The 25,935-nt window shown below is 33.0% G+C and overlaps 2 protein-coding genes across 4 annotated transcripts in view; one reads left to right on the plus strand and one right to left on the minus strand.

The window, feature by feature from the left end:
• Positions 1 to 25,935, minus strand: part of LOC128020240 (nuclear factor 7, ovary) — a 257,606-nt gene that overhangs the window by 204,856 nt on the left and 26,815 nt on the right. The window lies entirely within an intron of this gene.
• Positions 1,762 to 25,066, plus strand: LOC128020236 (E3 ubiquitin-protein ligase Midline-1-like). Its single transcript, XM_052607017.1, has 10 exons — positions 1,762 to 1,982; positions 5,586 to 6,313; positions 14,973 to 15,068; positions 15,996 to 16,103; positions 17,078 to 17,226; positions 17,403 to 17,530; positions 19,982 to 20,125; positions 21,787 to 21,948; positions 22,068 to 22,275; positions 24,422 to 25,066. Exons 2-10 carry the CDS (start codon positions 5,639 to 5,641, stop codon positions 24,768 to 24,770), a joined length of 2,019 nt encoding a protein of 672 aa, XP_052462977.1. The 5' UTR covers positions 1,762 to 1,982; positions 5,586 to 5,638; the 3' UTR covers positions 24,771 to 25,066.

The raw sequence follows: 25,935 nt of genomic DNA on the forward strand, positions 1-25,935 counted from the left end.
GATGTGCCTTTTAACAGTATCAAGTATATTCAAAAACTAAACAAACCGTGCCTAAAAAGTGCACACATGTAAAGTTACTTCATGAAGTCATACTAGTGCACGTGTGCATTTCGAGTGCGTTCTTTCACTGCATTATTCGGTGTATCCAAATGCATTTATGAATTCATGTGAATGGTCACAAAATTCAAGATATGAACCCTTTGTGCCAAAAGGGTTCTTTCTTGTCATTATAGAACCTTTTTAGCATAAAAGGTTCTTTGGAGTTGAGTAAAGAACCCTATGGTTCTATATAGAACCCCAATGAACCTTTCTTCTAACAGTTTGTTGTCAGATTAATTAATGTCAAAGTCATTATATCCGTGTAGTATCTGTGAGCGGTCAGTCCGTCCACACCGAAAGTTTCTCTCACAATCTCTCGCACGTGTATCGATTACTGATCCTGAAGTCATCGCAGAAATATTTGAGTGTTGTCCCCTAGTGAGGGCACTCAGAAGAAGGGCTCAGTGAGTCACTGATGGAGGAGACAGACAGTGACTCGACTCTTTCTTTGGGTGGAGTCGCTTTTCCTGGAATTATCAGGCAGCTTTTCCTGTTGAGCTAACTTTACTTACAGCCTCTGTCCCTCTCTGTGTGTAAGTGTGTGTGTGTGTGTGTGTGTGTGTGTGTGTGTGTGTGTGTGTGTGTGTGTGTGTGTGTGTGTGTGTGTGTGTGTATATGTGTGTTAATCATGTCCGATTCACCAAACGAATCGTTCGTTCGGTTCCTTTCTCGGGCCAGTTCGCAAAAATGATTCGATTCCGTTGGATTCGTCAAGTAGGTGTTTCGGACTCGTGATGATCCATAACGTACAGACATCTCCAGTTTATCAATAATTGACCATTTAATATTAAATCAGATATTAATCTTAAATTTAACTGTGAGTAAAATCAATTGTGTGAAATGATTTGATGTTTTACTTGATGATTATTAAATATGGATCGTAAGTAGTCTTAAGTACAAATAATTAAGGTTTAATTATATAATATTTAATATATTAATATTGAGTTGTATAATTATTTTCTTATTTATAAAAAAGCTGTTGAACTTTCAAAATGACACAAAAATTGTGTGTGTATATAATTAAATTCATTTTATATACAAATATATATATATATATATATATATATATATATATATTTAAGTTGCAGGGATATTAAACTAAACCTAAAAGCATAAAAAACATATAAACAACTTATTTTGTATTTTAAAATATTATTCTTCAGTAATTTAATTTAAGTTTTTCTCAGCTCATGTTCATTTAGTTTAATTACTAAAACAACTAACCTAAAACAAAATAAACATTTTTTGACAAAAACAACAAACTGGCGAACTTTAAGGAAAATAAAAAAACCTGTTTACATTTGTTTAGACTAAAGCTTGTCAAATGGGGCGCTGTTAATATAATAAATACTCTATTTGAGCATCCATAGATTAAAAAAATCATCAAAGAGGCTCAAATATTAATGTTTGGTTTCTATATGATTAACATTCTTTGTATCATTGAGGTTTTTTTTTGTTTATTTTTATTTTAACACATGAAAAAAAGTGATATTTTTATATAATGAGAGCATAATTTGGGTCAAAGGAGTGATAAACCAGCGTGTGTAATTATTGTGGTTAAGAGTCTTCATGTGTAGAGAAGGAAGGTTATGTTTACAGAGGGTTACGCGATGACGCAAAAGAATCACCGAATCGCTGCTCCATTGAAAGGATCCGTTCGAAAGAACCGATTCGCGGAAATGGGTCGGACTTCCCATCTGTAGTGTTAATGTGTGTGTGTGTTTGTGAGGGCAGTGAGTTCGGATTATCGTGTTATGGGTGATTGCACCATCTGTTATTCCTGCTCTGTTAGAGCTTTATTTTTCCGCGTAAAACAAGCTTTGTGAATCTGTAGAGAAGTTCTGGAGATGGCTGTGAAGCGAGAAGCGACGCGAAATCCGTCGGTGAGTCAAACAGGAGCGCGCGCTGTAATATTAATGTCTGCATGTACCTGTCTCAGTTTAACCCAAGAGTTTAGAGTTAAACGCGATGATTTGTTCTCAGAGGATTTGGAAAACCGAGTTTAAAGTGAATTCCAGTGAAATAAAGTCAGTCAGTGTTTAGTCATTTTCTGCTCTGTTGCTCTGGAGGGATTTTAACAGTTAAACATTAATTGATTCATCCTGATGCTTGGGATTTCAGATCCAGTTTCCATTGATCCTCACATCATTCATCACAACTTATGATTTATTATCTTTTATGGATGCATTTAGAGCAGAACTGAATCCAGACAAAAAGGCTCAAATATAAGTTTTTTCTTGCCTCTAACATTTTCTTTGACCTTATTATTATTTTAACATTTGAAAAGTGTCATATTTTGGTGTAATGGGAGCATAATTTGGGTTAAAGGAGGTCGGATAACTATAAACCCAAATAAGTTCATTTCTAAACTTATATCAGTATAATCAATATTTCCATTTGTATTATTTAGTGAGTTTTCTTGAGTTTATTATTATTTTAAAAGGTCAAAAATGTGATATTTCTTTTGTCAAACGAGGGCAGATAATAACAAACTCACACGTTTATTAATATTAATAAAATACATACTTTATTTTAGCCTCCATATTGTGACTAGGATTGAAAAATTCTCAAATATTAATGTTTGGTTTCTACATGATTACCATTCATCCTTTTGTATCATTGAGTTTTTTTTAGTTTATTCTTATTTGAAAACATGAAAAACTGTGATATTTTTTATGTAATGAGAACATAATTTGGGTCAAAGGAGTGTGTAATCGTTGTGGTCAAGAGTCTTCATGTAGAGAAGGAAGGTCATTTTGACAGATATTGTGTGAGCGTCAAACAGTTGGTCTTTTGTTTCCTGAAGGCTCTGGGAAAGCGTCGCTCAGTCGATGTGCCAGCAGTAATTACTGCATCTTCTTCACACAGCATTGTGGAGTAATGAACCTGAGCTTCTTTTCACACATAATGAGGGGATGATGAGATGATGATGAACTGGAGCTGTCAGAAACAAAGCCTCGGTGTACAGCAGCAGATCTGGACGAAGCTTTCTGCTCGACTGAGCCGCAATGTTTTATGGCATTATAATATTAAACAATGAAACATACAATGCAGACAGGTTTGATGCAGAATCTGGGAGGTGCTTTTAGGACATATGCAAATGTATTTTATGTGGCCATGCCACTTTCCCTATATATATATATATATATATATTTTTTTTTTTTTTTTTTTTTTTAATTTTTTTGGGGGGGGGGGTAATTTTGTGCATTTTTAAATGGTTTTCAGCAGTATAATAACTGAGCACATGTGATCTGGATTACATAATCAGACTCCAAAAATGTAGTACTTGTAATTACAGATTCACACAATGGCAGTAAAACATAGAGCTGCATGATTTGGTAAAAAAAAAAAAAAAACAGATTTTAAAAATACAGCAAAAAAACATAATATTGTGAAATATTATTGCAATTTAAAATAAAGGTTTTCTATATTAATATACTTTAAAATATAATTTATTTGATGCAAAGCTGAATTTCCAGCATCCAGTCCTCAGTGTCATGTGATCTTCAGAATTCATTCTGAAAAAGCTGCTTTATTATCAATGTTTGAAACAGTTTTTCTACTTAATATATTTTGCAACCTGTGATACATTTTTGAAGATTCTTTGATGAATAAAAATAATTTATATTAATATCTTTTGTAACCATATACACAACAATTCAAAATTTTGGGGTTAGATTTGTTTTCTTCCTTCCTTTTGTTTTGAAAGAAATCAATGCTTTTATTCAGCAAGGATGTGTTAAATTGATACAAAGTGATAATCTGCCATTATATGTATTAAGATTTTTAGAGATGATCAACCTAAAATTTAGGGGAATTTTAAATCAGGCATACTATTTAACAGTTTACTCATGGAGCCACATTGAGATCCCAATATCTCAGGAACTGAACTATACTGGGCCTTAAAAATGCTATTAACAAAAGAAATGTTTGTTAAGAACCTAAATCTGAAAGCATACTAAGATATATTTAATACTTCAGGAGTTACAGCCCTGCAAACCATGCAAAAAATACACCAAAAATGGCTTTTTTAATTACATTGGCATATAATGCACCAGGATTGGTGGAATCAACAGATTAATAGACCTACCAATCTCTGTATACAAATAACATAATGATGAAGTCACGTACAAAGTCTGTAATTTGGCTCAGAGGAAAACTGTAATTTTGTCCCCCCTCAACAAAATTGTGGTTTACTAGGTAAATATACATCCATTGCATGTAATATTTTGGTTTCCTTCATTGTTAAGCATCATCTTTTGGTGCATTTGAGATGGACCCCGTCCAGTAACTGAATGTGGAGCAGCTCAGATCAGTTGATGAGAAATGTTTGACTGACTTTGTGTCAAATCAGAGCACAGACAATGTCAAGATCTCTTCTGAAACTCCAGAGGGCTTTTACTCGGGAGAAACATCGGAGCGGCAGGAGAAAATTTCAGGAGAATCGACTGAGATAAAGAAGTCTCAAATATGAGTTTTCTTTCCTGCAGCTTGTGGTTATGAAATATAAATGAGTCATGAAAGCTTTGAGTGGTTTCTGAGGCAATATACACCCCCGTTCAAAAGTTTGAGGTCGGTGGTGTTTATAAAAGAAGTCTCTTCTGCTCACAGAGGCTGCATTTATGATCAAAAATACTGTAGAAATTGTGAAGTATTTTTACAATTTAACATAGCTGTTTGCTATGCGAGTATGTGTTAAAGTGTAATTTATTCCTGTGATCAAAGATGTATTTTCAGCATCATTCCTCCAGTCTTCAGTGTCACATGATCTTCAGAAATCATGAAAATATGATGATTTACTGCTCAAGAAACATTTCTGGTTATTTTCAATATTGAAAACTACCATCATTACCATTCAGAAGTTTAGGGTTGTAATATGTTTCTGAAAGAAGTTTCTTTTGCTCACCAAGGCTGCATTTATTTGATCAAAAATACAGTAAAATCAAAAAATATTATTAAATAATTTAACGATTTAAAAAAACTGTTTTCTAAGTGAATATCTGTCAAACTGTAATTTATTTCTGTGATGCTCTGCTGTATTTTCAGCATCATTCCTCCAGTCTTAAGTGTCACATGATCTTCAGAAATCATGAAAATATGATGATTTACTGCTCATGAAACATTTCTGATTATTATTATCAATGCTGAAAACGGTTCATATTTTTGCAGAAGCCATGATACATTGTATTTTAATGATTCTTTAATGAATAGAAAGTTCAAAAGAACAACATTTATTAGAAATAGAAGCTCTTGCAACATTAGAAATGTCTTAACTCTCATTTTTGATCAATTTAATGCGTCCTCACTGAATAAAAGCGGATTAATGTGAATTAATTGTTGCAACCACCACATAACAACAGTGAGAGTGAAGGTTCTGGAAAAGCGACCCTGTGCCTTGTTTTAATGGTGATCGTTGGGGTAAAACACAGACTTGTGGGAGTGTGTGTTTATCATGTGACAGCAAGGGCTCTGTTGTTGGTTCGCAGATGGCTAAACGGCTTCCCTGGGTTTGGCTGACGTCCCCATCGCTTCACTGAAGATGGACACACTGGAGTCGGAGTTGACTTGTCCAATCTGTCTGGAGCTTTTCGAGGATCCTCTTCTGCTGCCTTGCGCCCACAGCCTGTGCTTTAACTGCGCTCACCGTATTCTGGTGTCCCACTGTCCCTCGTTCGACGAGTCCAGCAAACCGTTCTCTGCGTTCCAGTGTCCCAGCTGTCGCTATGTCATCACCCTCGACCAGCAGGGACTAGACGGCCTCAAGCGCAACGTCACTTTGCAGAACATCATCGACCGCTTCCAGAAGGCGTCTCTGAGCGGCCCGAACTCTCCGACCGAGACGCGTCGCTGCAATCCTCCGCCGGTGGATGACGACAGGGTCATGAGTTCACCGAGCGAAGCCGTCCAGTGCCAGTTCTGTGAGCAGGACCCGCCGCAGGAGGCGGTCAAGACCTGCGTCACCTGCGAGGTTTCGTATTGTCAGGAATGCCTGCGTGCGACTCACCCGAACAAGAAGCCGTTTACGGGACACCGGCTCACGGAGCCTGTACCGGACTCTCGGCTCCGAGGACTGGCCTGTCCCGAGCACGGAGAGGAGAAGGTCAACATGTACTGCGTGACGGACGATCAGCTGATTTGCTCGCTGTGCAAACTGGTCGGGCATCACCGTGAACACCAGGTGGCAGCACTGGGAGAGCGATTCGACAAGCTGAAGGTGAGAGACAAACCAACGAGAAGGTTTTTATTTTTTTATTGCAACTATGATTTGAAACACAATAATTACATCATCATAATAACTATTTTTTTCACAATTTTGGGGAATTTTAGCATTAAAAATTGCAGTTGCGAATTAAATAAAATTAATAATAAAAAAATTGTTTTGCTGTGCCTGTTTGTATGGCTGCACACTTATTATTATTATTATTATTATTATTATTATTATAACTACTACATAAAAGGAATTAAAACAAAATGAATAATGCGTGTGATATTTCACTGTACAATAAAAAACAAGTATTAATAATAATAATAATAATGATGATGATTTACATTATGGTTTGATGACGTACAATTTTGAGATCTGGTTGGAGAATTTTGGGGAAACAATTTTATTTTATTTTTTAATACTTTAAATTGCGATTTTAAAATACAATTAAAATAAATAAAAAGTCAAGTTTACTGTGCTTGTTTGTAGGGCTGCACAATTTCTTAATATTATTAACAACAACAATAATTATTATTTTTACAAAATAAATATTACTTAATAAAAACAAAATAGTAAATAGTACTATTGTAATATTTCATGGTACAGGAAAAAATGCATTACAGTACTGTAAGAAAAGACAATTTTATAATTAGTGTATATATATATATATATATATATATATATATGTGTGTGTGTGTGTGTGTGTGTGTGTATAATGACTATAATTAAAATTCATTAAACTGTTAAAATTATATTTATTTATTGGATCATCACAGTTTTTGACAATAAATCTCTATTAAATTTAGCTAAATTAAAACCAACAAAGAATAAAATGTTAATAAAATCTCATATCTCATATTGTTAAAGTTTTATAAATTTCTTTGATTACACATGCTTTTTGAATTGACAATAAATACAAGGCATTTCTTATGCAGGTGAGACTGCTGATGTTTTCTGGATATACAGTGGATTGTTAGCACTCTGAAAACTGATTGGACGAGCGTTTTCTGTCTCGAGCTGTTCAGACAGAGATTTGTAGGCCGACCTGGCAGGATAATTCAGGATAAACTCCCTCAGGAATTGAATGTGGGTTTTTATAATAGAGCTTTTCTATTTATGAGTAAAATACGGTCTGTGGTTAACATTCCTTCGAGAGACTTTCATGTTTTATTCTACAACAGAAATTACAGTCAGACCCTAAAGGTGAAGTTTAAACCCTTGTGTGCTTTTAAAATGCACATCGCTTTGTAAGAACTGCAATGGTTTTCTGATACGAACATAAACTTAGCTCACATCTTTCTGATTCACGACCAATATTATAAAAACACTCCTGCCATATTGGCTCAGAAATACTTATTTCTCTTCCAGGTTTTAAGACCACAATATTAACTGCTCTGTTAATGCCAGGTTTATATGTTGCTTGCCAATTTTTATGCTAACAAACAATATTTCAGGACATTTTTCTGGTATTTGTGTTTTATCGTTTATGCTGGTATTTTACAAAAATAATAAGCTTCTCATTTTCTCATTTTGACTTTGTATTTATAATATAATCAGGCTTATTGGTTATCACTGTATGTATGTGTGTGTATATATATTATATATATAATAATTATTATTATTATTTCAATGTAAATATTTATACATGACGGTAGTATTTTAATTAAAATATAACAAAGATAAAATAATGAGAACCATCTTAAAGTATAAACATTTTTTCTAAAATATAAAATAAGGTTAATTATCCGTTCATTTTTGTAAATTGTGCATAAATTGAATTTAAGTAGAAAATGTCCTAAATAGTAATGATAATAATGTCATAATTAAAGGACATCCTATTTCAAGGTGATTCTCATTATGTTTACTCTATTATATTTGAAATAGTTTAAAAGGCACAAGTATGTTAATTAAAGACAAGATAAAATTTACACACATTAAAAGTGTGTAAATAAGCAATATGTCTGATTATATACAAAAACTAATGCAAATAAAATTTTGTTAGCCCTATAAACAGGCTTAATTAAAAAAAACAAATAATTAAACTTATTTCAGCTATTTGTCAAGGTGATGTTTAATAAAAAATGAGAATTCAAAAAAAAAAAAATATATATATATATATATATATGTAAATCGTGGATAAATGTAATTGAAGCAGAACATTTCTTTAATTGTCACGAGTATAATGTCAGAACAATGCAAAAATAATAATAATAATAATAATTTAAAAATAATTTTTGCCATAAAATGTAATGCTTTTCTGTTTCTTGTGTTTTTGGGGTGAATGTAACCTCTGGCCTCCCATGTCACCCTTCTCCTTTATTATCAACAGAACACTATTTACACAGTGAAAAACACTGCTGATTGTGAGCTGATCTCTCTCAATCCCAGCATCCTCTGCTGTGTTTGCTGGAGGGAATGAATGATTCATGTGCGCCGACACTGTGCTGTGTGTTGTGTTACAGCATCATGTGACCTATTTTACAGCTCGACGGTGATCTGGAGATTCAGTCAGTCTGCCGTTAACATGATTCTCTGATGATCACGTGATGCACATCCAAACACAGACACATGGCATTACGTTATATCTTATCTTCTGTTTCATTACAAACACAATCAGTATATTAATTTGCATGGTAAATGATCATAAATATATGAGAATGTCTCAGTATTTGATAGCTAATATATTTTTCACTAAAAGTAAAACCTTTAAATAAAATAAACATCAATTGAAATATAATCAAAATAATATATATGGTCACACTTGATTTTAAGGTCCAATTCTCACTGTTAACAAACTATTAATTATGTCGTTTGCCTCCATAAACTCCTAATTTGTTACTTATTAATAGTTAGTTTGATGGTTGTTAAATTTATATTATATACATATTTAATTTATTATTTCAGTTTAATTATATTTAATTTCAATGAATACCTATTTCATTTCAAGTATTAGAATTTAAATCACGGTAGTATTTATTTTTTATTTTATTTTATTATTAAATAATGAGAATTGGGAAAAAAAGGTAATTAACTGACTTAGAATTTGTATTTTTATTAAATTGAATGTACATATAAACTTATTTTATTTCAGCTTGCCAAGCCAGCATTTCTCATTTCATCTTATTAAGTATAAGTTTGACTATTAAAAATGACCTTTATTTTCTATGAACTTTATTAACCTTTATTAACCTAATTAATAAAACAAATATATTAACATAATTAAAAAGTCAAAAACACAACAAAATTGCTAAAACCTTTTGAATTAAAGTGAAAATATAAAAATAAAACCGAAATCTTAACAAAATATTAACAAAACCTAACGGTTGCTGTGTTGTTTTGCTTAGAAATGGACCCAACTACAAAAACCAGTATAGCTTGTTTATTGAATATAAATAATAGACAAGAGGTTATATTTACTGCTAGAACCTTGTAGAGAGTCTAAAGTGGTTATAAATCATTCAGATAAAGCATTTTCTTTTGACACGCAAACACGTCTGACTCCAGATAAATGCCCTTTAGAAAATTAAGAGCGCAAACATTGTGAATCACTGCGGTTTCTATAAAACTCTGTGTTTTTCTTTTCTTTGAATGCTTTGCTGAATTAAACATGGTAAAATCTAAACTATGAAAACATATCATATCTATGAAAATATCTAATGATATGTGCTGACGCTGAAAAAAAAGTTGCTTGCAAATTTCACAAATAATTACAAAGACACGGCATGGAAAGCTGAATCCACCAACATTTTGATGGTTTTGTGAATGCTTGCTATGTGGTTGCGTAGGTTTTGTGAAAGGTTTCTAGGCGGCTGTGGATGTTTTGTGAATGTTTGCTAGGTGGCTGCTTTTTAGGTGTTGCTAAAATGTTGATGCATGCAGTACATTGTGATTGCTGAACTTTTGTGAATGGTTGCTTTTTGGTTGTGAGACCAGCGCTCTACCCCCCAACCCTGGCTGTATGATGTTCACTGTTCATCGCAAAGTAGCGCAAATTAAAAAAACACTACAGACCCTACTTTGTATCACAGTCTCCTCTCTTCCTTTTATGTTTCAAAGTCTCAACTGATAAAACAACATATTACCACAATAAAATTAACAATTGTTCTGACTCTCGCACACTTTTCAAAACCTTCTCATTTCTTTGTTGCCCGCCCCACTTCAGCTCTTACAGCTGATGACTTTGCAGCATTCTTCATAAACAGATCAACAACCATCCGCAGCCAGTTCCTCACACCTCAAACTGACAATCACATCATAACGCATACAAACTCTCTTCTCCTCCACTCTTCTCTCGGACGCAGAAAAAGCATCTTCTTGGATCTGTCTGCTGCTCTTGACACAGTTAATCACCAGATCCTCCTGTGAACCCTCATGAAGATGGGCATCTCAGGAACTGCACTCCAGTGGTTCAAATCTTACTTCTCTGATAGGTTCTTCAGAGTGTCTTGGAGAAGGGAGGTCACCAACTCACAACTTATTACTACTGGGGTTCCTCAAGGCTCAGTACTTGGACCACTTATCTTCTCTGTCTACATGTCATTTTTAGGATCTGTCATTCAAAAGCATGGTTTTTTCTATCACTGCTATGGTGATGACACTCAACTCTACTTCTCATTCCAGCCAGATTATCCAATGATTGCTTTTTGGATTGGATTCATCCCTGACTGGATGAAAGACCACCACCTACAACTCAGCCGTGCAAAGACAGAACTGCTTGTGGTCTCAGCCGACCAAGAACTTCATTGCAGCTTTTCTATACAGCTAGGTTTGTCAACCATAACTCCTTCCAGGACAGCCATGAACCTTGGTGTTGTGATTGACGATCAGCTAAGCTTTATAGACCATATTGCTACAATGACCCTATCTTGCAGATTTGCTTTATACATAATCATAGAGGGATTGTTTTGAAAAACCCTAAACCAAGTTGGTGCAATAAAAGTATTTCAGGCAACATAATGATACAGATGAAGGCTCCAGCAACACAAACCAAACACGTTTTTCCTTGCAAACATACTGTGACATTCTCGACGGCAGACAATAAGTGGAAAGTAATTTGAAACGGATGAAAAAAGGAAGTCGGGCAGTTTCCTCTTGTTGGAAAGCGTGTTTGTTTCTACACCTTTTTTCTGGACGCACCGTTGTTCCTTCCTGAGAAAAATCCGATTGCTGGAAATGACTGGAGCGAGTGTAAGCTCACAGTTCACAGACGCTTCAGTAATAATTTCCAGCGATCATATTTCACTGGGCTTTGTCAGATGGCTGCACTCGCTATGTGCTTCGAAAGCAGTTTTTCTTTCGAAATGAGCATGTACTGCAGAAATACCAGCTGAGAGTCGTCATTTTTTATCTTATTTAGCGTATTTCTACTTATTTCCATATGAACAAGGCCTGTGGAAACTGCTGAACTTCTAATGGAGTCATTCAAAAATTAACATTTGCTGAAAATGTCCTCACTCTCAAGACACCCAAGATTAGGAGTTATGACAATATAACAGTTTCAAAAGAGATCTTAATGTTTATCTGTGTGCATATTAGAAGTGAGATCTGATCTAAGACAGATTATGCAAGTAAGCACCTTTCATTTTACTGTAAATCTGTTAATTTTTTTAGATGTCAATGTTTCGCACGTTGCTTGCTAACAATAGGAGCTCAACATGTTCTCCTGCTTTCTATGGCTCTTCACACCTGATCATGTATTGCATAAATGATTTAGTGGTTCGGATAAAAGCTTCTATTTTTGTTCCGGCCGAGGCACTTTGAAACACAACCGAAAACTCTGTGGCCTAAATTGTTTTAAAAGGTGCTGTAAGTGATGTTCACTGGTCCATTCAGAGTCATGTGGGATTTCTCCAACTTCATATTATAATGGCCTTTCTTTTCCCAATGCTCTGAAGATGACGTAATGTAGAGGAAAAAATGGGAATCCTAGTGTTAGCTTTACAATTTTGCATTCGTCCACAGCACCTCCTGGGGGTAAATGATGCTAGAATTTCTTACTAGTGTTTTATTATCAACAGTGAGGATCATTTACTGGGTTTTGCACATCTACCAATGTTGCAAAACAGGTTTAATCATCGTGTATTGTAGAAAAATTGACTTGCTACTGTTTAAAGTTGACCCAAAAATGAAAATAAGCTGAAAGTGTGCTCATGAGTTTGTGTCTTCATCAGATTTGGAGAAATGTAGCATTGCATCACTTGCTCACCATTGGAGTGAATGGGTGCCGTCAGAATGAGAGTCCAAACAGCTGAGGAAAACATCCCAATAATCCACAGCACTCCAGTCCATCAGTGAACATATGGAGAAGAGAAAAGATGAAACGCATCCAGCATTAAGATGATTTTAATTTTAAAACTGCTTCTTTTGGCTTAAATATGAATACATAATTCATAATATAAATTTCTTTATGGAGACTGTGAATGGTATTTTGACTTCAGGAAATGACTTTTGTGCTGTAAATAATGTTATTGTTACATAAAACTGTTTTTGAAATAAAATAAAATAATTTATATATATATATATATATATATATATATATATATATATATATATATATATATATATATATATATATATTAAAAATATAAAAATATAACAATTAAATACGTAAAAAAAAAAATAATAGAAATATATATATCCAATAAAACTTAAATTGTGAAATTGTGGCAGAAATTGTGGCAGAAACTAAGAAATGAAAATAGTCAAAATAGTATTAATCCATAATAATTCTTCCTCCAGTGAAAAAGTGTTCTGGTCTGAATCAGGAGAGAAATCTGCACAGATCAAGTGTTTACAAAACAGGATTATTGTGATGTTTTTATCAGCTGTTTGGACTCTCATTCTGACGGCACCCATTCACTGCAGAGCACTGATGCAATGCTGCATTTAAAAAAAAAAATCATTTTTGAGTGAACTGTTTCTTTAATGTTGATGCAAACGCTCCGACCTGCTCGTTCTCCAGATTCGGTTAAATCAGAATCAACTTGTCTTTTTTGCCGAGTGCATAATCCTGCATCGTGTGATTCACTGCTCATAAATAATTCTGCATGCACACTTCCAGATAAACTCACCCACATGCACCAAAATGCAGGACAAAAAGGCCTTATTAGGTCAAATTGAACTTGAAATGACTGCATGAATTCAATATTCATCACTGTTGTAAACTTGTGCAGAATCGGCTGTGTTTTTGTTCAGTTGCCCAAAGTGAAGTGTTCCACTCGTGTTAAAATCCCAAAGATAAACAGAGACGTATAATCTGAGAAAATGTATCAGGGATGAAATGTCACACAATAAATCAGATCTCCGGCAGAGAATATGATCTCCATCTCTCTCTGATCGTCTATTTTTAGCGTTGTGCGCATTACACATGCTCTCTTTGGTCTCTTGTCGTGGTTTGAACTCACCGACCTCTTTTCCTTACAAATGAAACACTCAAACGTCATGTTTTACAGGCATTTGCTGCTTCATTTACTATTCAGACCAATCAATCAGCTGATCATCCTAATATATATATATATATATGTTCTGGACTGTTTGTAGGTCGCTAAACAATTAAGCAAATTAGTGTCATGTTGTGAGCAGAACTTCAAAAACATGATTTATACACTAATCTAGGTTTTATTAATAGTTTAATTAGATATTTTAGTTTTAGAGATTTTAGTTTTAATTTCAGTTTAAGTTTTAGTGATTTTGTTGTTTTTGTCATACATTATTATTATTTAAAATGTCTATATAGTTGTTATTATGTTTATTTTAGTAATTCAACTAAATGAAAATGAGACGCAGTTTAATTTGTTTATATATATATATATATATATATATATATATATATATATATATATATATATATTATCTCAGTTAATGTAATCTTATTTCAGGTAAAATGAATATATTTTTTAGTTTTTTAATTACATTTTTTATATTTTTTTAGTTTTCATTGCTAAGTTAATGTTTAATTAAATTGTTTTCTTTTAGATTTTATTTTTATATTTGTCATTTTTTGTAATTTTGGTGGTGTTTCTGTATTTTTTATTTATTTTGTCTATATTGTCTTTAGTTTTAGTTATTTTATATTATATTTCAGTTCATTTTTATCATATTTTAAGCAATGAAAATATTTTTAAAGCTTTAAGATTTTTTTTGTTTTTTTTTGTTTTTTTTACATGTTGGGTTTCATTTTAATTTTAGCTAAAGTTTTGTAATTTTTACAAATATATATATATATATATATATATATATATATATATATATATATATATATATATATATATATATATATATATATATATATTTCTAAGCTTTATTTGTTTTTGTACTTCAGCTAAACAAAAATGAGAAATGTTGCTTTTGCAGCTATAGCTGAAATAAAACATTTTTATTTTATTTCAGTTAATCTGTGTCTTATTTTAAGTATGAAAATCCTTTCATAAAAAAAAAATCTGTAAAAAAAAAAAAAAACGCAACATTTTGTATTCAACTCTACAAATGCAAAAGCACTGTTAGTGTGTTGATGTGAAGCAGAAATGAGGTTGCAGCTCATCAGATGAACTTGATCTGCTTTTCTAAAGCCAAATCTGTGACAGACTCACTGATGGATTCAGTTCGGCTCCAGCTTCCCCCTCAGTGAGTTAAACTGTGCTGAAACCATATCTCTGTTGTTTTTCTGCAGCAAATGTTGGATTCGAACCTCAGCAATCTGATGAAGAGGAACAGTGAGCTGGAGAACCTGATGGCGAAGCTGATCCAGACGTGTCAACATGTGGAGGTCCTTCTGCAGCATTACTTCAGATTATATCCACTTAAATGAGTTTAATGTTAATGTTTTACACTAGCGCTCAAACGTTCAGTGAGGCTTGTAATGTTTTTAAAGACGCTTCTTCTGCTCATCAGGGCTGCGTTTATTTGATCAAAAATGCAGAAAAAAACAGTCAAATGTTATTACTATATGAAATAATAGTTTCTAATTTAATATCCTTTAAAATATAATTTATTTCTGTGATGCAATGCTGAATTTCCAGACATGATGTCACATGATCCTTCAGAAATCATTCCAATATTCTGATTTATTATTAGAATGTATCTCTCTCTCTCTCTCTCTCTATATATATATATATATATATATATATATATATATATATAATGTTTTTTTTAAACTGTGATACTAGCTAAAATAAAATTCTTTACATTTTGTTTTATTTCTGTTAATGTTCATCTTATTTCAAGTAATGAAAAGATTTTATTTTTATAAAATATTTTTTTATATATTTTTTTTTAGTTTAAGTTTTAGCAATTACATTTTTTTGTGATTTTTTTTATTTTTTATTATTATGTCTATATAGTTTTTAAAGTTTGAAAACACATTAGACACATTTTAAAATACATTAAACCTATTTTCACACTATTTTGACATTATTAGTCAGTTTATAATAAGTTAATCATTAAAGTATGTTTACGTTTGTTTAAAGCCAGACAGCTGTTACTCTGCTTATATTATACAGCAATTATTATTAATAATAAATTATATTTTGAATCAAATATTTGTCCTTATATATATCACTCTTGTTTTTGCTCTGTGATTTTAGGGGTGCAGCTTCATGCAGCCAGCCTCCAATGTCTTTATTAAATGTGGTTTTTGTACACATTTGTGTTATTTTTCCATTGTTTGTTAAATGATTTGATCATTTGGTCTCAGCACAATGCAGCTCATCAGGAGAACAAACTGACAGAAGAGTGTGACACGCTGATAAACATCGTCCAGCAGAGAAGACAAATCATCAGCACCAAGATCAAAGAAGGAAAGGTACTCGAGCGTTACACTGACAACAATCAGCAAAACAACATCTCCTCTCAGTTTGATGCTCAAATAAATGTGTCTTGATTTAACAATCTTTTAGACATTTGCGCTGGAAAATAAGACAAAAACACTGTTTTTTACAGTAAAAATTCCATATTTTCTAACGCTTGGGAGCAGAGCTATTCGAATATGTGTTTTTATAGTTTTATTTTAGTTAAAATAATTTATATTTTTTTTGTAATTTTATTATTATCTGTTTGTTTTTGTTGTTTTTTAAATCATGTCTATGCATTTTGTAAGTTTTAGTTTTAGTTATTTTTCGACTAAATGAAAATGTAGCTGAAATAAAATTTCAAATTTGTAAATATTTTAAAATATTTTATTTCAGTTAATGTTTTTCTATTTTAATTCATGATTTTTAAAGTAGTTTTAGAGTTTATTTTAGATTGTCAGTTTTTGTTAATTTTAGTAATTTTATTGTTTTCGTATTATTATTTTTATTTTTATTATTATTTATTTTACTTTTTAGTTTTCATTATTTTAGTACCTGAACTATATGGAAAAAAAAAAATGTTGCAATGGCAACTAGCTAAATTAAAAAAAAAAAGTGAAAAAAAAGTTTGTGTGTGTTTAAAGCCAGACAGCTTTTATTTATTAATTTATATATATATAAAAAAAAAAAAAGTTTAAATTATTGTATATTAGTAGGGAATTGTATTTTTAGTGTTGCTATTAAAACTCAGTGTTTCTCCCTAAACACTAACATTTAGAGAGCACACTGATGTATTGTGTTCCCTTCAATAAGGTCTTTACATGTTCTTTATGTGCTCTTAAAAATTGACCTTCATCAAACCCTTTTATATCTGATGATAACGTGGATAACCGTTGGCGTTTTTACACTAGAAAAGGACAAACTCTTAATGTTGGATTGGGAAAGCTGGCCTGTCTGTGTCCTCATGCGTGTGTTTGTCTGTTTGTAGGTGGTCCGCTTGAGAAAGCTGGCTCAGCAGATCGCTAGCTGTAAGCAGTTCGTGGAGAGATCGTCCTCGCTCATCGCTCAAGCCGATCAGGTTCTGAAAGAGACGGACCACGCTCGATTCCTGCAGACCGCCAAGAGCGTCTCGGAGCGGTGAGGACACTTGTTAAGCTTAAAAGAAAAATGCATACTTTTGACCCATACAATGTATTTTTGGCTGTTGCTTCAAATGTCCCCCGAGACTTCAGACTGCTTTAGTGCTCCAGGACACTTATAGTGTAGAGGAAGCTGAGAAGTAAATGAGTTTGTGCATGATTGAAATCTCACAGAGTGTCGATGGCGACGGCGTCCTCACAGATCCTGATCCCAGAGATCAACCTCAACGACGCGTTCGACGGGTTCGCACTGGACTTTTCCAGAGAGAAGAAGATGCTGGAGGCTCTGGATTACCTGACCGGTCAGTTCTCCAACTCTGGATTGGAAATCGGCATGCATTAAAGCTTCTGAAAGAAGTACTTTCTGCTCTCTAATGCTGCATTAATTTGATTAAAAATACAGTAAAAATTTGTAAATATTATTGTAATATTTTCTAAGTGAATATCTGTTAAAGTGTAATTTATTTCTGTGATGCTCCGCTGTATTTTTTAGCATCATTCCTCCAGTCTTCAGTGTCACATGATCTTCAGAAATCATTCTTGTATGATTTTGATATGATATGATTTTCTTGATTTGCTTCTCAAAGAAACATTTCTGATTATTAACAATGTTGAAAACAGTCATGCTGAAAATACAGCTGTGCATCTCTGAAATAAATTACAGTTTAAGAGATATTCACTCAGAAAATATTACAATAATTATTAAAAAATGTTACTGTATTTTTAATTAAATGAAAATATTACAATAATATTTCAAAATTCTTACTGTATTTTTGATTAAATAAAAATATTACAATAATATTTCAACATTTTTAATGTAATTTTGATTAAATGAAAATATTACAATAATATTTCAAAAAATTTACTGTATTTTTGATTAAATGAAAATTTTAAAATAATAAATCAAAATTTTACTGTATTTTTGATGAAATGAAAATATGAAAGTAATATTTCAGAATTTTTTATGCATTTTGGATTAAAAATATTACAATAATCTTTCACAATTTTTACTGTATGATGAAATGAAAATATTACAATAATATTTAAAAATGTTTACTGTATTTTTGGTTAAATGAAAATATTACAATAATATTTAAAATTTTTTACTGTATTTTTGATGAAATGCAAATATTACAATAATATTTCATACTTCTTACTGTATTTTTTTTTATCAAATAAACGCAGCCTTGATGAGCAGAAGAGACTTCTTTCAAAGCATTGCTGTTTACAGAGCTAGAATCCTTTATGTATTGTTTTGCATAAAATGTTTTGTGCCTTAAAGGGCAAACATATGGCAATAAATGTGGATGGCGTCACTATTATTAGCATGAAGTGCTTTTGTGCAGCTACAGTGAGCCGTTGGCAGACTGTGTGTTTGATGACTCCCTCGAGCCGGCCGTCTGCCGTGACTCAGAATGAAGGACCGCACAGAGATGAAACACCAGAGAAACATATTTACTGCAGTCCCTTCTGCTCCTGTGAGGAGCTCTGAAATCTACACTCCACTCTGGCCTCGGTCGTGGATTTGAGTGACACCGTTACTGCATTTTGTCTGATTTTTGGCACAGATGAACTTCATAAGGAGTCAAGTTTTGGCACGGACGTCTGGCTGTATCTTTAAATGCTTTGTCATTTTAGAAGGAAACCGTAATGCCTTATTCTGAGGATATCTGAGAGGTTTGATAACAGCGCCACTTGATGGCAAAAAAAATGCATTGATTCATATTTAAAAAATCATGCATTCATTGGCAGCCAATGAAGTTCAGTCAGTGTTATGTGTTTGATTTAAACCAAGTTTGGCTCCAAATTTTTATATATATATATATAATAACTCCCCCCCCCCCCCCCCCCCTTTTTCGGTTCAAAGAATGCACATATATGTACACTTTTTTTTGCCAAGGACTATGTATCTTAGATAAATAATAGAAGTAATATATCAAAATAAATAATACTAAATATATATTATACATGTATATATAGTTTTCATCCTTATTAATATTTTGATTCAGTTTTTAATTTTGTTTCATTTACATTTTTGTTAAACCTAGTAATTTTGTTGTTTCATTAATAATTTTTAGTAATTTCTTTTCTGTTTTAGTTATTTGAATACATCTAAAATTATTTAAATTTACTTAAAAAAAAAAAAAATAATAATAATAATATATATATATATATATATATATATATATATATATATATATATATATATATATATAGTTTATAATATATATTATTCTATTTTATTTGATGCAAATTTTACTTAAAAAAAAGTTTCAGTTTTAGATTTAGTCATCTGTAATAACCCTGATTATTATTTTCTTATAAATATATATATATATATATATATATATATATATATATATATATATATATATATATATATATATATATATGTTTTGCATATATTTATTTATTCATTTAATTAATTTATTTTTGCACAGAATAGCGTATTTGTTAAAGGAATGGCTTGTGTTTTTTGCATTATTGCATTTATATAACAAAAGAAACAAGTGTTCTCAGTGTCTCCGCGTGGGCAAAAGAGGCAGAAGCATTAACATAAACCATCATCTCCCACAGTATAGTTTCTATTTCGGGGTTAAACGCTGTGATCATCTCTTGCTCCTGAAGTGAGAAACAGCTGCTGATGCTAGTAAAGACATCGTGTGTTTATATGTGACCGTGCGTCTGCACAGCAGTAGATGTGTGTCCTGACCGGACACAGTGACTGAAACAATCTCTTGTGTTCTCCACAGCTCCGAACGCTCCTAACATCCGCGAGGAGCTCTGCACAGCGTCTCACGACACCATCACAGTCCACTGGAGCTCAGAGGACGAGTTCAGCGTGGTCTCGTACGAGCTGCAGTACACCATCTCCACCGGACAGACCAACGTCGTCAGTGAGTGAACGAGCAGACGATCAGAGAGGACCGACACAGAGCCAAAGCAGCAGAAAACACATTTCACTAACATCAGATCCTGGGATGGCAAGAAGGAATGCTAAATCAGCCGCATTATTTGCAATTCATGTGCAACCAGCTATTTTTTATTTTTTTTGTAGAAATGTTATACTGAGGTGTGATTATTATTAGCTAATCCAAATATGCAGTTAACACATAATTGATATAAAGGGAGAATATTTGCTGTTCATTATAATGCCTGATTTCACCAGCAGATTTAAATTAAATCGTTTAAATAAATAAAAATAAAAAATGCGAAAGTAAACAATAAAGTAAAATATATATATATATATTAGTATAAAATAGAATTCTGCATCAAATACAATTCTGTATTTTTAGGAAGCAATAATTAGAAGTATGTTTAGACTTATGTCACATTAAAACTATTTAGGGGTAAATGTATTTTTACTGTCACTAATGCTAATTCATTAGACGGACAGAATTAATTAATATTTAGCTTTCATTTATTTGTACTTCAGTTTTAGTTTGATTACTTCAACTTAAAACACATTTCAGTTCATGATGTTTAAGCGAAGGTTTTTCGTTGAATATTTATATAATTATTATTAATTTTATTTCAGCTTTATTTCAATCAGTCAATTAAATTAATTTTCAATATTTGTTTCATTATGTTTAATGACGTTGACCTAATAGTAAAATTATTTAGGATTTCCTGGATGAATAAATTAATATTTAGCTTTTATATTTTTATTTCAGCTTATTTAACTAGTTTTAGTTAATTAATTGTATTATTGTTAAACATATCTCATTTCAGGGTTTTCATCCATTTTTTTATTTTATTTTATTATGTTTTTTCTCTGTTTATGTTTATGTTTATTTTATTTTTATTATTATTATTATTTTTGTACACCATGATTTCACAAAACTTTCAGGCCCAAATTGATTTTACTTTTTGAGCTTCGTCTTAATACTATTATTATTATTATTATTATTATTATTATTATTATATTAACTCAAAGTAATTCTGAAATCTTTTTTATTTTAATTTAATTTATTTTATTGTTTAATTTGTTTAATTTTTTATTTTTTTTAGTTTATGCTTGTTTATTTTATTTTATTTTATTTCATTATTTTATTTTATTTTACACCACGATTTCATAAGACTTTCATGCCTGAAATGATTTTACTTTTCAAGCTTCATCTTAATACTATTATTATTATTATTATTATTATTATTATTATTATTATTATTATTATTATTATTATTATATTAACTCAAATTAATTCTGAAATCGTTTTTAATGTAATTTATGTTATTGTTTAATTTTTATGTTTAATTTTTATTTTATTTTATTTTATTTTACACCACGATTTCATAAGACTTTCAGGCCTGAAATGATTTTACTTTTCAAGCTTCATCTTAATACAATTATTATTATTATCATTATATTAACTCAAATTAATCCTGAAATCATTTTTATTTTCAGAAATGGCACATGCAGAATGATTCTTAAGCAGTATATATGCACCTCTGTTGTGCACACGTTCACAGTGAAGGAGCATGTCAGTGTATTATCGCTCTCCAGTAGAAATGTAGAGCGTGTTTTGGGTTGTTGTATTAAACATGCGTGTCGTTTCAGGTCTGTGTAACTCGATGGAGAGCTGGATGATCGTGCCCAACATCAAGCAGAACCACTACACGGTCCACGGCCTGCAGAGCGGCACCAGGTACATCTTCATGGTGAAGGCCCTGAATCAGGCTGGGAGCCGCGGCAGTCCTCCGGCCAAACTCAAGACCAACAGTGAGCCTTCTGTTCACTCACACTGCAGCACACATTCATCTCACAATCATTTCTACATCTGAAGCCATGAGTCTCCGTGATGCACTGATGGGATGGATGTGATCGTTTGTGGATGGCAGGTCAGCCGTTCAAGCTGGACCCAAAGTCGGCCCACAGGAAGCTGAAGGTGTCCCACGACAGTCTGACGGTGGAGCGGGACGAAGCCTCGTCGATGAAGAGCCACGCTCAGGACCGCTTCGGCAGCTCGGGGAACTACGGCGTGCCGGGGAACGTGTTCATCGACAGCGGCAGACATTACTGGGAGGTTCTGATCGGAGGAAGCACATGGTGAACACACACAGAGCACAGCTTCCTCGTCTCGTTCAAACCTAGTGATACCACGGGGCTTTGTCTCATGACAAGATATTGGACAAGAGCCTAGAGTTATTGTAGTATTATTTAAATATTGTTATATGATTTATTACTATTTTAAATTAGCTTTTATGCTTAATTTTATATATATATATATATATATATATATATATATATATATATATATTTTAATTTTCTGAAATGTTATATGCCTTTGTCATTTTATTTTACTTATTTTTACATTTTTTAATTTAGGTTTATTTATTTTTTTACTTCAGTTTTAGTAATTTTAGTATATATATATATATATATATATATATATATATATATATATATATTTTATATTTATAAAACTTTTAGAACTTACATTCAAATTTATTTCTGTTAGCTGCTAAGACAGCATTTAAAATGTTTATGTTTTTTAAGTTGAAGCTAATAATTTTTATTTTATTTTTTTATTTTATTTTATAACTTCAAGTTTAAGTTCTTCATCTAATATTTAATTTTACCTTTATTTCAAATAATTACCATTCATCATTAGTTATAATATATCATTAACAATATCGTCTACACTTTTAATGATAACAAAAAAACCTTATTTGCACTTAAACTTGTATAAATCAGAACATTTTGCAGCAAATCATCATTTCTGAAGATCATGTGACACTGAAGACTGGAGGAATGATGCTGAGAATACAGCTGTGCATCACAGAAATACATTACTGTTTGACACATATTCACATCAGTGCTTTAAGTGGGCTGGTACTCAGTACCGCCACTTCCAAATATAGCTCTTGAGCGTACCACCACCTCTCCGTGCGCCCAGAACGTGCTTTAAGCGTACCAGTACGTTCATTTGGACATCTGTTTTAATAGAGGTTTTAATCCTTTGCCTTCACTGCCGCTTTTCAGAGCGCTCTTCACAATGCACGCTTCCTAATTCTTCCTAGTTCGGAGTATGGAGCGTGAATCATTTGAACCAGTTTGGGAGTTCGGAGCGGGATCGTGAATCATTTGAGTCAGTTCGGGAGTTCGGAGCAGCTTCGCGAATCATTTGAGTCAGTTTGGGAGTTCGGAGCGGGTTCGCGAATCATTTGAGTCAGTTTGGGGATCGCGAATCATTTGAATCAGTTCGGGAGTTCATAGCGGGTTCGCAAATCATTTGAATCAGTTCGGGAGTTCGGAGCAGCTTTGCGGATCATTTGAATCAATTCGAGAGTTCATATAGGGTTCGCGAATCATTTGAATCAGTTCAGGAGTTCGTAGTGGGTTTGCGAATCATTTGAGTCAGTTCGGGAGTTCAAAGCGTGTTCGCGAATCATTTGAGTCAGTTCGGGAGTTCAAATCGGGTTCACGAATCATTTGAGTCAGTTTGGCGATCGCGAATCATTTGAATCAGTTCGGGAGTTCATAGCGGGTTCGCAAATCATTTGAATCAGTTCGGGAGTTCGGAGTGGGATCGCAAATCATTTGAGTCATTTTGGGGATCGCGAATCATTTGAATCAGTTCGGGAATTCATAGCGGGTTCGCGAATCATTTGAGTCAGTTCGGGAGTTCAAAGCGGGTTCGCGAATCATTTGAATCAGTTCGGGAGTTCGGAGTGGGATCGCGAATCATTTGAGTCATTTTGGGGATCGCGAATTATTTGAATCAGTTCGGGAGTTCGGAGCATGATTCATTTGAGTCAGTTTGGAAGTTTGAATGCAGTAATGCAGTAGCTCTTTCTAAGGGTATTTTTTTCAAAATCCTTTTGCACATTTTATTTATGTTCAGTAGTTCTTTCTAGCTCAAGCAAATCCACAAACTAATAAAATGATTTATTATTAAGGTTGCCTTTTGACTGCTGTATATAAAAGCCCTTCAATATAGTTGTTGTTACCTCAGAGGATGAGGGGAATCATCAAAAAAAAAAAAAAGAGGCTATAATAGAGTACCGGCACCTCTTTTGGGCCGCTTAAAACACTGATTCACATAGAAAACAGTTATTTTAAATGATACTAATATTTTACAATTTTTACTGTATTTTTGAACAAACAAATGCAGCGCAAGTGAGCAGAAGAAACTCAAAACATTAAAATATCTCAATTATTCAAAACTTTTGTCCTCTCTTTTTCCTTCTAGGTTTGCTATCGGGATCGCCTACAAATCGGCTCCCAAGCACGGCTGGGTGGGGAAGGACTCGGCATCATGGGTCCTGAGCCGCTGTAACACCTCGTGGGCCGTGCGTCACAACAGTAAGGAGTTCCCCATCGAGCCGTCTCCTCACATGCGGCGTCTGGGCGTCCTGCTCGACTACGACCTCGGCTCGCTGGCATTCTACGACGCCGCTGGAACGCAGCACCTGCACACCTTCGACATCGCCTTCTCTCAGCCCATCTGTCCCGTCTTCAGCGTCTGGAACAAGTGTCTGACCGTCCTCACCGGGCTCCCCATCCCAGACCACTTAGAGATCAGCGACCCGCGCGACTGAACGCTCCTCCGTTAAACCTGCTGACAGCGTGACAATGAACTGGAAACTCATCCGTGTCTTGTGTCTTCATCAGATTTGGAGAAACGTAGCATTGCATCACTCGCTCACCATTGGAGTGAATGGGTGCCGCAGAATGAGAGTCTAAACAGCCGATAAAAACATCACAGCACTCCAGTCCATCAGTGAACATCTGGAGAACACCAGAACACTTTTTCACTGGAGGAAGCGTTATTATGGATATTATTTTGAATAAGCCTTTATTTTATTTTTTTTTTATTTTTTTTTTGCTGCCCCCCCCCCCCCCCCCAAATTTTAGTAACTTTCTTATGAGCTTTTGTCAATTTTGTTAGTTGTTGTTGTTTTTTTTTTTATATTGGTTTTTAGCTTAAAATAATTTTCGTTTCCATTTCGGTTTTAGTAATTTAGTACTTCCACTTAAATTTATTTATTTCAGTATGTTACCAAGGCTGCATTTTTTTATTTTAATTTTTAATAAAAATATCAAGTTTTATTTTTTTGTTTAATAAATATTCATATATTTTTTTATATGACATATTTTTAAATATGTCACCATATTTAGGTTATTACTTATTTCAGTCAGCATTTCATATTAAAAAAAAAAAGTTTAAGTTCTTCACATAATACATATTTTATTTCATTACAGGTTTTTTTTTTAGTTAATGAAAATGGTTTTAAGTAACAATAAGTTGAAATAATTCACAGTCTCCATAAAAAAAATAAAAAAATAATAATAATAATGCTGTTTTTTTTTTCAGCGTTTGTCTTCTCCAGATGTTCACTGATGGAGTGGAGTGCTGTGGATTATTGTGATGTTTTTATCAGCTGTTTGGACACTCATTCTGACGGCACCCATTCACTCCAATGGTGAGCAAGTGCTGCAATGCTACATTTCTCCAAATCTGATGAAAACACAAACTCCTCCTGATCTCTGATGACCTGAGGATGAGCACACGAAGCACATTTTCATTTCCAGGTGAACTATTCCTGCAGATTTAAAGCAAACAACAGCGATGCATCCCTCCTGACCTCTTCTTAACAGCAGGTGTGAACCAGGCTCTAAACACCTGCAGAACTGGACCAAAATTGTATTAAAATCCATAATAATGTTCCCGGTTTCACTAACAGATCGTACACTGTACGCCGC

Source organism: Carassius gibelio, chromosome A9, assembly GCF_023724105.1.
Source record: "Carassius gibelio isolate Cgi1373 ecotype wild population from Czech Republic chromosome A9, carGib1.2-hapl.c, whole genome shotgun sequence".
In the NCBI taxonomy this organism is placed as follows: Eukaryota; Metazoa; Chordata; class Actinopteri; order Cypriniformes; family Cyprinidae; genus Carassius; species Carassius gibelio.

Excerpts from the sequence above, each read along its gene's own strand:
- LOC128020236 (XM_052607017.1), top strand. The coding sequence starts at position 5,639 with ATGGACACACTGGAGTCGGAGTTGACTTGTCCAATCTGTCTGGAGCTT. Across the intron at positions 16,104-17,077 it reads CCAAGATCAAAGAAGGAAAG|GTGGTCCGCTTGAGAAAGCT; the intron begins GTACTCGAGCGT and ends GTCTGTTTGTAG. Across the intron at positions 17,227-17,402 it reads GCCAAGAGCGTCTCGGAGCG|AGTGTCGATGGCGACGGCGT; the intron begins GTGAGGACACTT and ends GAAATCTCACAG.